This window comes from Hemiscyllium ocellatum, chromosome 3 (genome assembly GCF_020745735.1).
Source record: "Hemiscyllium ocellatum isolate sHemOce1 chromosome 3, sHemOce1.pat.X.cur, whole genome shotgun sequence".
NCBI lineage: Eukaryota > Metazoa > Chordata > Chondrichthyes > Orectolobiformes > Hemiscylliidae > Hemiscyllium > Hemiscyllium ocellatum.
In genome coordinates this window covers 102,615,468-102,628,947 of record NC_083403.1, presented here as the reverse complement: position 1 = coordinate 102,628,947, position 13,480 = coordinate 102,615,468, and the positions used below count along the sequence as shown (strand labels likewise).

The 13,480-nt window shown below is 41.7% G+C and overlaps 1 protein-coding gene across 1 annotated transcript in view; it reads left to right on the top strand.

Annotated features, from left to right (window-relative positions):
• The window catches only part of cog2 (component of oligomeric golgi complex 2), a 77,151-nt gene that overhangs the window by 27,726 nt on the left and 35,945 nt on the right, over positions 1-13,480 (top strand). The window contains exons 8-9 of the mRNA XM_060821392.1: positions 404-528; positions 3,020-3,146. Coding sequence (XP_060677375.1) covers positions 404-528; positions 3,020-3,146 — 252 coding nt within the window. The remainder of the gene's footprint in view (positions 1-403; positions 529-3,019; positions 3,147-13,480) is intronic.

Here is a 13,480-nt window from a genome sequence, read left to right as displayed (position 1 = left end):
ACCCTTAGTTATGATTGTTTCTTGTATTTTTATTTAGCATGAACTAAAAACTCCAAATCTGGGTAGTGTGGTCTAAAATATTTGCCTTCTCTAAAGCATGCAAATTACTTCCTTCACTGGATCATTATAGTCTCAGCCCCCTCACTTTATAAGGAGAAGATAAATTCTGTTAAGCCTTTTCCCTTCAGGAAAGGATGGTCCATTCCTGTGAAATACGTCATCTATTGGCAAACTGGTGATAGTTAGCCCTAGTTTGGGAATTGAAAATAATGTCCTCTAATTTAGGGGCCTATTGTGAAATCTGTCTTTAGCAGTCTAACCATAACATGGAATTGTTGTAAACTGCTACCTATTTGTAATATTTTCAATATTATAAGTTCGAAAGCATATTTTTTCCTTTCAGGTAGTTGATGAACAACATGTTCAGTCTGGGACAACTGGCCTCCGAGAAATGTATGGAAAGCTGCTAGACTTCATTCCCAACCACTGTCGGCTCCTCCAAGATGTGACTGGCGGAGCAGTAATTGGGTGAGTTGTATGCAATGAATAAACCCAAATATATTCAACATCATGAAATTAACTTTCTTGATTGTTGTATCTTCCATGGTTGCAACTTTTACCTGTCCCAAACTAGCTGTTAACTTTATGTAAGATTAACTGCCCGCATGGACCAGGAATTATCAAGAATAGCCTATACAATTGGATTTTATTTTATATATGGATTAATTTGATTATAAGCAAAACAGAGTGGAAAAATGAATCTTTATATATTCCAGCAATGTGAAAGGTGAAGATCAGCAATTCAGAATGACAGGAATGTGGCAAAAGCCAAGATTGAAACGTTTACAATCAAAGTCAAATTGAAAAATCACAACACCAGGTTATAGTCCAACAAGTTTAATTGGAAGCACTAGATTTCGGAGCGCTGCTCCTTCATCAGGTGGTTGTCAAATTGGTCCAGTGCGGTTACAACACCCATGTATCTGATGAAGATGAAAATTATCCTCTTTACAAAAAGCAGGACAAACCCATTCCAGCCAGTTATTGCTCATCAGTTTATACCTTTACATCTGCAATGTGCCAGGAAGTGTCACTAACTGTGCTATCAGATGGCATTTTCTCAGTAATAAACTGCTTATCAATGTTCACTTTGGGTTTTATCTGGACCATTCAATTCCAAACTATAGTACAGCTTTGATACAAACGAGCTAAGCTCCAAAGATGAAATGAAGAATTGCCTTTGATATTAAGGCAGCATTTGACCAAGTGTGGCACGAAGGAGCCCAAGTAAAGTTGATGTCAAATTAGAGAAAACTTTCTGTTGAAGTCGTACTTAACACAAAGGAAGGTGATTGACATGCCAGAATATTGCCCCAGGAGTTTCTCAGAGTTGTATTCCAGGTCCAGCCATCTGCTGCAGTTTCACCAATGACCTTAATTCGTTCACAAGGTCAGAAGTGAGGCTATTTGCTGCTGATTGCACTATATTCAGTTTCATTAATAAGACTCTGATGACACTGTCTGTCTGCACGCAGCAAGGCTCACGCAACATTCAGGCTTGGGCTGAACTGGCAAGTAATGTGATAAAGCTTTGGAGAGGCTGCAGAAAAGACTTAGTAGAATGACAGCATGGGTGAAAGTAGGGTTGCTCTTCGTAGAAGAGTGGAGATTGAGTAGATTTGATAGAGGCATACAAAATCATTAAAGATTTTGAAAGCATTGTGTGCAGAAAAGTGGTACTACAGGACACTGTTTTTAAATGATTTGCAAAACAATAGAGGTGATAACAGAAAAAAATTGCACTAAGTTCTTATAATCTAGAATTTACTGCCTGAAAGGTGCCTGAGTAGACAGGCAGGAGTTTATGTGAGGCTGGAAAAACACAGCAAGCCAGGCAGCATCAGGGGGAGAAGGCGACGTTTCAGATGTAATCCTTCTTCAGAACTGAAGTAGTACCATACAAAAAAACATTTGAAGGATTGTTTTTTACATGGCTTTGGGGAAAGAACCTGGAAGTGGAGCTAATTGGATAGCTATAGCAAAACGCTGAAAGGGGTTTTAGCTCAAAAAGCTGTTTTCTGTGGTTGTATCATTGTATTCGCTAGATGGTTAATCCAGTGCAATAGAAGGGACTCAATGAAGCAAGGCTACTGACAGTCACCAAATGTGAAAACCCTGCTAAATGTTAACCTGAGATTTGTAGCTCCATGTTCCAATCTACAATGTCAATCTGGAGTGGGGTTCATACCTGACACTAATTGACAGGCAGAGACAGCAAGTTTTCCAGAGTGAACATTATATATTGCAAAGAATAAATTAGACTTATTTTTAGTTTGTCATGAATTTCTAAACATTAGAGAACTTGCCTTTGTGTTTCTGTAAAATGATAAATTATTGTTGTTATTTAATTATTCTGTTAGAAATTTAACCTATATCAGGCCCAGGTAGAGATTATTAAATGGTTAAAATTTTTCTTTGAAGTTCCAAACTGGTATGTAACTTCCAGGAGTCTAGCAATCTAAAAACATGATTTTTAAAATGTACTTCGATGGTATTGAGCATTGTTGGCAAGGTCAGCATTTGTTGTCCAACCGTATTTCTCCCTGAGAGAAAGTATCTTGAATTTTCATCCTTTTGGACTGTCTCCTGCAAGTGTTAATTCTGATCGCAGGCTTATAATTTGTTAATGAACTGTTTCTTATTAATGGATTAACATCTTGAGAACCATTTATCCTGCAGCTTTCATTGTGATCATTTTCCCCTACATTCATCACCTCTGTGACATTGAATGTCCAAGGAGTCAGCTGTGTTCCTCTGTGTGAAGTGTCTACACATTGCACTTGTAAAGGATGTGTGACTATAAATACTGGAGATTTTAATCGCACACAAGGGAAAGTGGGTCTAAAATACTCAAATCAAACTTACACAAATTTCACATATGGTGTTAATGCGTATACAGCTGTTTGAATAAATTACTACATTTGTTATGGCCTTACTCTGTGTACGTTCTGTGTTCTAGTGATAAGGCAGAAGTGATTCCAGGTTATGATTTTACAGTGAATTCGGTCTGGCCAGAAATGGTACGAGGTTTAGAAGAAAAGGTGCCTTCGTTATTTAATCCAGGAAATCCAGACATGTTCCATGAGGTAAGCGACTGTTCTAAGTTTTGTTGTTACATGTACAACCTTTTAGTAAGGAAGATATATTCGTATTTGCATAAAACTTCTCATGAACTTCAATTATGCCACAGTGCTCCTACTGCAAATTCCCACAAAAAGCACTCAGAATGACCGGGTAATCTGTTTTAGTGATGTTGATTGAGGCAGATGTTGGGAGAATGGGGGAACTTCACTGATGCTTTCCAAAACAATGGCATGGGAACTTTTCTATTCACCCAACAGGGCAGACAGAGTCTCAGGTTAATATCATATTTGATGGATGACTGCTCTTATAGTGAAACGGTCTCTCAAAGTTGGCATTGACTGTCTCTGCCTTGATTTTATAACCACATTTCTGGGTTTGGACTTAAACCACAACTTGTAGACTGATGTGACAAGAGTTCTAGAAGCTAATGTCTGTGGATTAGTGAATTTCAAGTATAACATTTGCAATTTGGCTGAAAGAATTTAACCTGTTGTTCAAGTGTAAACTTTCGTCCCAAAATTGTTGCTTATTATCTTTGTTTTATATATCCCTTTCCATTCATGTATATAACTATCTGGCTGAATTTGTTAAAGACAGCTGATACTTGTTATATGACTCAGGATAAGATTGAGATCATGGTGAGGATTTCCATCAGAGAGATGTGTATTTGGGTAGCTTTTGATGAGGTTTTAAGAACCACAATTTACAAACTACAGGCTAGAAAGAATGGAGTCCTGCCAAAGTTGGGGGATGGTTACAGTAAGCTTATTGAGAATTGTGATCCTCATCATTACAATCAGAAAAAGCTCCTTTTATCTGTTATCTAACGAGTGCAGATTTGAGACCATTCTTAATTTTTTATTAAAAAGTGCCTCATGAGCTGTAAACTCCTTTTGGACCAGACTAGAGTGTTGAAAGGGGACATATAAATGCTACTCACCATCCTGACTTGGAAAGATATCACTGTCACTGATTCAATATCCAGGAATTCCCTCCAGGGCATTGTGGGTCTACCTACAGCACATGGACTACAGCGGTTCAAAGAGGCAGCTCACCATCATCATCTCAAAGGCAGCTAGGCATGGGAAATAAATACTGAACAGCCTGCGACATCCACATTCTACGAATGAATAATAAAAACTTGTGCTGTTCTCTCTCTAATATAGTGTCTTGCGTGAGCTGTTTTTCATGCAATTATCATGTCTGCCGGGGGATCCAAGATGGCGGCGACCCAGCAAGACTGAGTCCACAGTGCTCTACCCAAAACTTGGGCAAAGTGGGCTACCCGCCCCCACCACACTCACTAAACCATTTATAATAGTTGTTAACCTTAAATAGTTACCTATTAATACATTTAAATAGTCTAATACTAGCTGAAAAATGAGTAAAGGGAAGGGAACAGGCGGCTCTAAGAAAGCAGGGACCCCTCCCCCACCCCTTCCCTCTTCAGCTGCAGCAAAGCTCTCTACAGCCGCTTCAGGAGACTTAACAATGAAGATGAGCTTTGAGGAGATGTTTGCCAGGTGGGAGGCGAAGATTGATGCTTTTATTGATGAGTCTCGGCAGAGCAGGGAGGCACTCTCCGCCGAGCTGCAGAGGAACGGCAGAGACATTCAGGAACTGGAGCGCCGAGGCGGAGTCGAAGGCCGCAGCCTCGGAGACTGCGATAAAATCGGCAGCCGACCACGTCCGTTTTCTCGAGAATCGAGTCCAGAACCTAGAAAACCACATAGACATCCTCGAAAATCGAGGTCGTCGAAAAAATATTCGGTTGCTGGGCCTTCCCGAGCAGGAAGAGGGAGGCCAGCTGACAGCATTCTTAGAGCATTGGCTGCCACAACTTTTAAATCTGCCTGCTGGATCAGGCCAGGTAAGGGTAGAATGGGCCTACCGGGTCGCAGTACGTGGGCCCGGCTCAACCCAGCGCCCACGCCTGGTCCTGTTCCAGCTGCAGAGCTATAGGGAGAGGCAGATGCTCCTGGAAGCCTCAAGAAATTTGGGAAAAGATCCCCAAGCTATGACCCACAAAGGATCCAGGATCATGCTGTTCCAGGACTTCTCCCCAGCTTTGGTCCGAAAGAGGAAGGCATTCGATGAGGCGAAGAAGCGTTTAAGGGACTTAAATATCCAGTACTCCTTACGATATCCAGCGACGCTATGCCTTAGCCACAAAGGATCCATATATAACTTCGGATCACCGGAGAAGGCTAAGGAATTCTTGGACTCTCTTAAATAAACTTTAAGAGATTGTGGACGTTGGTCTGCCTTTCCCATTATTTTGATTTACATCCCTTCATCTTTTCCTATCTTTCCCCCTATGTGTGTATGTATATATATATATATATATATATATATGTTGGGGCGTTTGGTTAATGTTGATGGGGAGAGGTGGTTACCTTATTCTATTTTACTTCTGTTTTTAGGAGCGGGGTTGTTTTTCTTTCCCCTGTTATTTTGTGGTATTATATTTAAGTATTACGTGTTGAGATTGTAATCTTATAGTTATATATTTATATATGGTATTAGTTGTGGTTCTGCTCGCCGAGCTGGAAGTTTTTGCTGCAAACGTTTCGTTCCCTGGCTAGGGAACATCATCAGTGCTGTTGGAGCCTCGTGTGAAGCGCTGCTTTGATGTTTCTTCCGGTATTTATATTGGTTTGTTCTTGCCGCTTCCGGGTGTCAGTTTCAGCTGCAGTGATTTGTATATGGGGTCCAGGTCGATGTGTCTGTTGATGGATGTTCTTGCCGCTTCTGGGTGTCAGTTTCAGCTGTAGTGGTTTGTATATGGGGTCCAGGTCAATGTGTCTGTTGATGGAGTTTGGGGATGAATGCCATGCTTCTAGGAATTCTCTGGCTGTTCTCTGTCTGGCTTGTCATTTGATAGTGGTGTTTTCCCAGTCAAATTCATGTTGCTGGTTGTCTGAGTGTATGGCTACTAGAGATAGCTGGTCGTGTCGTTTTGTGGCTAGCTGATGTTCATGGATGCGGATTGTTAGCTGTCTTCCTGTTTGTCCTATATAGTGTTTTGTGCAGTCCTTGCATGGTATTTTGTAAACTACGTTAGTTTGGCTCATGCTGGGCATTGGGTCCTTTGTTCTAGTGAGTTGTTGTCTGAGCGTGGATGTTGGCTTGTGTGCTGTTATGAGTCCTAAGGGTCGCAGTAGTCACTGCAGCTGAAACTGACACCCGGAAGCGGCAAGAACAAACCAATATAAATACCGGAAGAAACATCAAAGCAGCGCTTCACACGAGGCTCCAACAGCACTGATGATGTTCCCTAGCCAGGGAACGAAACGTTTGCAGCAAAAACTTCCAGCTCGGCGAGCAGAACCACAACAACGGATACCCGAGCTACAAATCTTCAATCAGATTTTAAACACGTACGGGCGAGAAACGCTGAAACAAGCCAGGAGATGGGAATCCTGCGCTAACCGCCTCAGCACAACATATGAACAACTCCGGTTCCTCCACGAATGCAGAAAAAATCAAATCCTTCCACAATGTGTCAAGTACAGACCTCCAGTAAATAATCCACAAGCCAGGGAAACAGCCAAGAAGAACGGATTCAGGATGGTCCAGGTAATGATCACAGACACTCACAACCGACTGCACAAATACAAGCAAGAAATTGCGCTCCAAAAGTCGTTAATTTCAAAAACCACTAATCAGGAATGGACCTGGACCATAGAACAGGCTATCACTATAGGACAGAACAGGACAACACTCCGCAAAAAAACAGCACTAAGAGAAAAAATGGACAAACTAACACACAAAAAGGAGGACACTACAACACACAACTGGGTTAAAAACCTCTCCCACAGACAGCTCACAGACATGGAAAGAACTATACTGGCCAAGGGACTCAAATACAACCACAGGGATGCCAACACAGCAGACTTCCTAGCAGCACTAGAAAGCACACTCAGGAACAATGGACTGACAGAAGAGACACAACAAACAGTGAGACAAACGGTAGTACCTATGATGATAAGAAAACGACAAACACATAACCTCAACACCAAAGAGAGGGAAGCACTGAAAGCACTGAAAAATGACAAGAACATAATCATACTACTGGCAGATAAAGGCAGAATGACGGTCATCCTAGATAAATCAGACTACATCAGTAAGGCACAACAACTACTCGCAGACTCCAACACCTACCAAATGAAGGATTCGGACCCCACACCACAACTCACCAAAAGAATAAACAACACACTAAGGAATCGACAAAAAAAACGGACAGATAACCAAAGCGGACCAGCAAAGAATGAAACCTGAAAGCAACAACACCCCCAGATTCTATGGACTACCCAAAGTACACAAACCAGACATCCCACTCAGACCCATAGTATCACTACCAGGGACACCAGCATACAAACTGGCCAAAGAACTACAACAAAAACTGAAACACCTAGTCAGCGGATCCAAACACTCCATACAATCAACACAGGAATTCTTGGACGTCATCAGGAATACACACATAGACAAAGAAGAAACCATGGTATCATTCGACGTGACGGCACTGTTCACTTCAATTGACAAAACCCTAGCCAGAGAAACAATAGCCAACCTACTGGACATACATAACAGAACACAGGAGGCCGAACCTATCAACAAGGACGGCATACTTAAACAACTGGACCTGTGCCTCACCACACACTTTACATTCAACAATCAGATATACGAACAAATCAACGGAACACCCATGGGATCACCAATCTCGGGACTCATAGCAGAGGCAGTTATGCAAAGGTTAGAACATACAGCCCTACCACAAATCCAACCCAAACTCTGGATCAGATATGTTGATGACACCTTTGTAATCATCAAAAACACAGATATAGAAAAAACACACCAAATCATCAACGCCACACTCACAGGAATCCGATTCACACGAGAAGAGGAAAAGGATAGCCAACTCCCATTCCTAGACGTGTTAGTAGAGAGAACACCCAACGGAGAATTCACCACAAGGGTACACAGGAAACCAACACACACAGACCAAGTCTTAAACTATGAAAGTAACCACCCCAACACACACAAACGAAGCTGCATCAGGACACTATTCAAACGGGCCACAACACACTGCAGTACACCAGAACTGTGAAAAGAGGAAGAGGAACATCTATACAAGGTATTCGCCAAAAACGGATACCCACGCAACTTTATCACCAGATGCCTAAGAGATAGACCAAGGAAAGAGGACATGCCAAAACCAAAAGGACTAGCCACTCTACCATACGTCAGGAGCGTCTCAGAACTGACAGCCAGACTACTGCGACCCTTAGGACTCATAACAGCACACAAGCCAACATCCACCCTCAGACAACAACTTACTAGAACAAAGGACCCAATGCCCAGCATGAGCCAAACTAACGTAGTTTACAAAATACCATGCAAGGACTGCACAAAACACTATATAGGACAAACAGGAAGACAGCTAACAATCCGCATCCATGAACATCAGCTAGCCACAAAACGACACGACCAGCTATCTCTAGTAGCCATACACTCAGACAACCATCAACATGAATTTGACTGGGAAAACACCACTATCATAGGACAAGCCAGACAGAGAACAGCCAGAGAATTTCTAGAGGCATGGCATTCATCCCCAAACTCCATCAACAGACACATTGACCTGGACCCCATATACAAACCACTACAGCTGAAACTGACACCCAGAAGCGGCAAGAACATCCATCAACAGACACATCGACCTGGACCCCATATACAAATCACTGCAGCTGAAACTGACACCCGGAAGCGGCAAGAACAAACCAATATAAATACCGGAAGAAACATCAAAGCAGCGCTTCACACGAGGCTCCAACAGCACTGATGATGTTCCCTAGCCAGGGAACGAAACGTTTGCAGCAAAAACTTCCAGCTCGGCGAGCAGAACCACAACAACGGATACCCGAGCTACAAATCTTCAATCAGATTTTATATATGGTATTAATATTCCCAAATATATTTAGATGTGGGTGGGGGTGGGGTGTTCACTGTTAACTCTAGCTTTATATTATATTTGAATTCTCCTCATTTTATTGAGGAACACCTGGGTCAAGGGTGGGGCACTGGTTGGAAGAGGGTAAGATGGACTGTGGGAGAGGAAGTGACGCTCCCTGGGAACAAGGGAGAAAATCTCCAATTCGGAATATTTTATATCTTTTTTACTTAGAAAGAGTTTTTTGTTATATTGTTTTGAGTGTATTAGAGAGTCTTTACTCTTGTAAATGTTGTATGCTCCATGCTCGGGATGTTCTAGATAGGGTTTCCCCTCCCGAGGGGTCTCGGATCTGTCCAGATGATTATGGCTGATCAGTCGATTAAGTGGTGCACCTGGAATGTCAGGGGGAGCAATTCGCCAGTTAAAAGGAAGAAAATATTATCAAATCTTAAGAAGGAGAGAGTTGATATAGCTCTCCTACAGGAGACACACCTGTCGGATAAAGAACACTTAAAATTACGACAGGGCGGATTTGATCAGGCCTTTTTTTCCTCTTTTAATTCAAAAAGCAGGGGAGTCGTTATCCTTGTCCGGAAGAATTTCCCTTTTAAAATTCTAAATCAGATAAAAGACGAATCTGGACGATATATTTTGATTAAAGCCCTCATAAATGGAGAGGAATATGGGATCTTAAATGTGTACTGCCCCCCGGCACACCCCTTTAAATTCATAACGGAAGCTTTTTCAAAACTGATGGCCTTTGGTGCCCGTCATACAATTATAGGGGGAGACTTTAATTGTATTATGGATCTGGAAATAGACAGGATTCCCAAGAGTACCGCTGGAGTATCTCCCAGATCTAGACAACTGGCGGACCTGAATAAAGAATTAGGATTGGTAGATGTATGGAGATGTCTCCATCCACAGGGTAGAGATTTTTCTTTCTACTCTAATCCACATAAATGTCACACAAGAATTGATATGTTTTTTGCCCCGTCGATTTTTCTAAATTCTATATCAACCTGTAAAATAGGTACTATAGCAATCTCTGACCATGCCGCTGTATATATGGAAACTAAGGTAAAGAACAATGGGATATCCGCTCGGCATTGGCGTATGGACCCCTTCCTGTTAAAAGATAGCAAATTTTTAAAGTGCTTGTCCAAAAAACTTAAAACTTTTTTAGAAATTAATACAGGTACGGCTAGCAATCCATCAATGATGTGGGAGACCATCAAAGCTTATGCACGAGGTTTGATCATCTCCTATTCAGCGACCCAGAGGAAAATGAAGGGAGAACAACAGCATCTGCTCGAAGCTCGCCTAAAAGCAGCCGAAACAGCATACGCTGATAGACCTTCTATCACAAAATTGCAGAGGATTACAGCTCTTAGGACAGCTTTAAACACCGCGCTTACTCAAACGGCTAAAAGGGAAATATTATTTGCGAAACAAAGATTATATGAATATGGCGACAAACCGGGTAGATACCTAGCATTTCTTGCAAAGAAAAAGAAAGCCCCTCAAACTATTCCGACTATCAAGGAAAGTACAGGTACCCTGACTCATGATCATAAAAATATCAATGCGACCTTTTATTCTGAGAATTTTATTCTGAACTATATAGATCGCAGGATTGTGAAGATAGGATTAAGAGGATGCAGTCATTTTTAAAAAATTTGACCTTCCCGGGCCTGACTCCGGAACAGGTGTCGGCCCTAAATACCCCTTTAACAGTCCAAGAAATACTTGAGGCAATTAGGCAACTTCAGAGCGGAAAAGCACCGGGCCCGGATGGTTTTCAAGCTGAATTCTATAAAGAATTTACAGGAATATTGGCTGACCCACTTATGGATATGTATAATTTTGCGCATAGTCAGGTCTGTCTCCCGCCCTCGCTGAAAGAAGCAAATATTTCTCTTATCCTCAAAAAAGGAAAAGACCCAGAAGACTGTGCATCTTACAGACCAATATCCTTACTAAATGTGGACTTTAAAATTCTCTCAAAAATGTTAGCACTAAGACTAGAAAGGGTACTGCCATATATTATAAAGGAGGACCAGACGGGATTTATTAAGGGCCGCAGATCATCCAATAATATCAGAAGGGTCTTGAATATGATCCAAGCCTGTCATCAGGGAAAGATACCAGGAGTAGTAATTTCATTCTATGCGGAAAAGGCATTCGATAGGGTTGAATGGTCATATTTATTTTACACATTGGAAAGGTTTGGCGTTGGACAGGTGTTTACCAAATGGGTTTCAACATTGTATAATGACCCCAAAGCAGCTGTTATTACTAATGGGTTAAGATCGGATGGCTTCAGTGTGGGTAGGGGCTGCCGTCAAGGATGTCCTCTCTCACCATTGTTGTTTACGCTGATAATCGAACCATTAGCAGAAGCCATCCGGACTGATCCTAATATAACGGCCCCGAGGATTGGTACAGGTAAACACAAAATTACCCTCTATGCAGATGACGTTCTCTTATTCCTCAGTAATCCTTTAATGTCAGTGCCTCGTCTAATTCAAGTTATTAATACATTTAGTGCATTCTCAGGCTATAAAATTAATTTTTTAAAATCGGAAGCCATGCCAATGGGTGGTCTGGCTATGATACCCCACCTAATGGACGGATCCCTTTTTCTCTTCCGTTGGTCCCTGGAGGGCTTCTTATATTTAGGTATTTTTATCACGCCAGTATGTGGTCAGCTGTATAGGGCTAATTTTGTACAATTAATGGAAAGGATAAGGCAGGACCTCCAGCGATGGAGAGACCTTCCGATTTCCTGGCTAGGTAGAATAGCATTAATTAAAATGAATGTTCTGCCCCGTCTCTTATATCCTATAAGAATGCTCCCGCTGATGCTGCCAAGGCTAGCCCTACGTAAATTATATGGCTGGTTGGGCTCCTTCATTTGGAACCATAGACGGCCCCTTATTAAGCTGAAGAAGCTACAGCTTCCACAGGCAAGGGGAGGACTGGACTTCCCAGACTTTAGGAAATATCAGTTAAGCTCCCTACTAAGTTACATAGCTGATTGGGTTTCATCTGATCCACAATCAATCTGGCTGGATATCGAAGCCTCCCAAGTAAAATATCCACTTACTAACCTTTTATTTTCAGATAAGAGGAAAATCATTACAGACCACTGTAAAAATCCCGTAATATTAAACACAATTAAGGCCTGGAATATAATGCGGCAAAATGAGGGTAACTCACATAAAACATCCCCCCATGCGCCAATAATAGGCGCATGGGGATTCCAACCGGGGATTACAGATGCCACCTTTAAACTCTGGAGATCCAGGGGCACCTCATGCTTAGGAGACCTATTTAAAGATGGGATCCTGATGTCCTTTGAGCAGCTGCGTCTGAAATTCGGAATACCTAATAGGGATCTCTTTCGATACTTCCAAGTTCGAGATTATATACAGAAGTCTTTGTAAATCAGACAGAGAACGTAATGTCCTACGACCAGCGGGGGTATCCTCCGTTAGTACTATATACCATTTGCTACATGATGGAGTTTCAGGAGACATGGATGACCTGCTTAAAACATGGGAGTAGGACTTGGGGCTAGAAATCTCTGAGGATATGTGGAATGACATTTGGGAAAATGCTAGAAGAATTACTATCTGTAACAGAACTCAGGCTATCCAACTAAAGATACTTCATAGGGCCCATATAGCTCCGGCTCGACTGGCAAAATTTAAGGCAGGAGCATCTCCAATGTGTCCCAAATGCAAAATAGAGGTGGGTACTCTTGTACATTGTCTGTGGACTTGTCAGAAAATCCGCAGATACTGGACTAAAGTGGCAAATACCCTGACAGAAATTTTTGGAACGGAAATTAGGGTGGACCCTGTATCTCTCCTTTTGGGCTTTTCGAACCTCTCATTTCTGGATATGCACGGGAAGAGACTATTTTCTATTCTCTCTTTCTGTGCAAGGAAAAATATTTTGGTGAACTGGGTGGCTGAGGGCCCCCCTGGACTTTCAAATTGGCACAGATTAATTATGGAATATATCCCCCTTGACTTCCTCACAAATATGGTGCACCGAAAGACTGAATTATTTTATAAAATATGGCAGCACTTTTTGAATTATATAAATGCAGATATTTCGGCTATCTTAACAAGGGCTTTTATTTAGTGAAGATTTCAGATCTGGCTGCTCCGGGGCCCCTTGCGCGAATACGGGTTTTATTATATTTGATGTTTATACATTCCGAGCATGTAAGAGACTTAGGTATACACTCTGGTTAGTTATAGGTTAGATTAGTAGAAAGTTGAGTTTTTTTTTCTTTCTTTCTTCGGTTCTTGTTTTCTTTTCTCTTCTTTTTCTTTTTGTTTTCTTTCTTTGTCTTTTCTTTGTTAA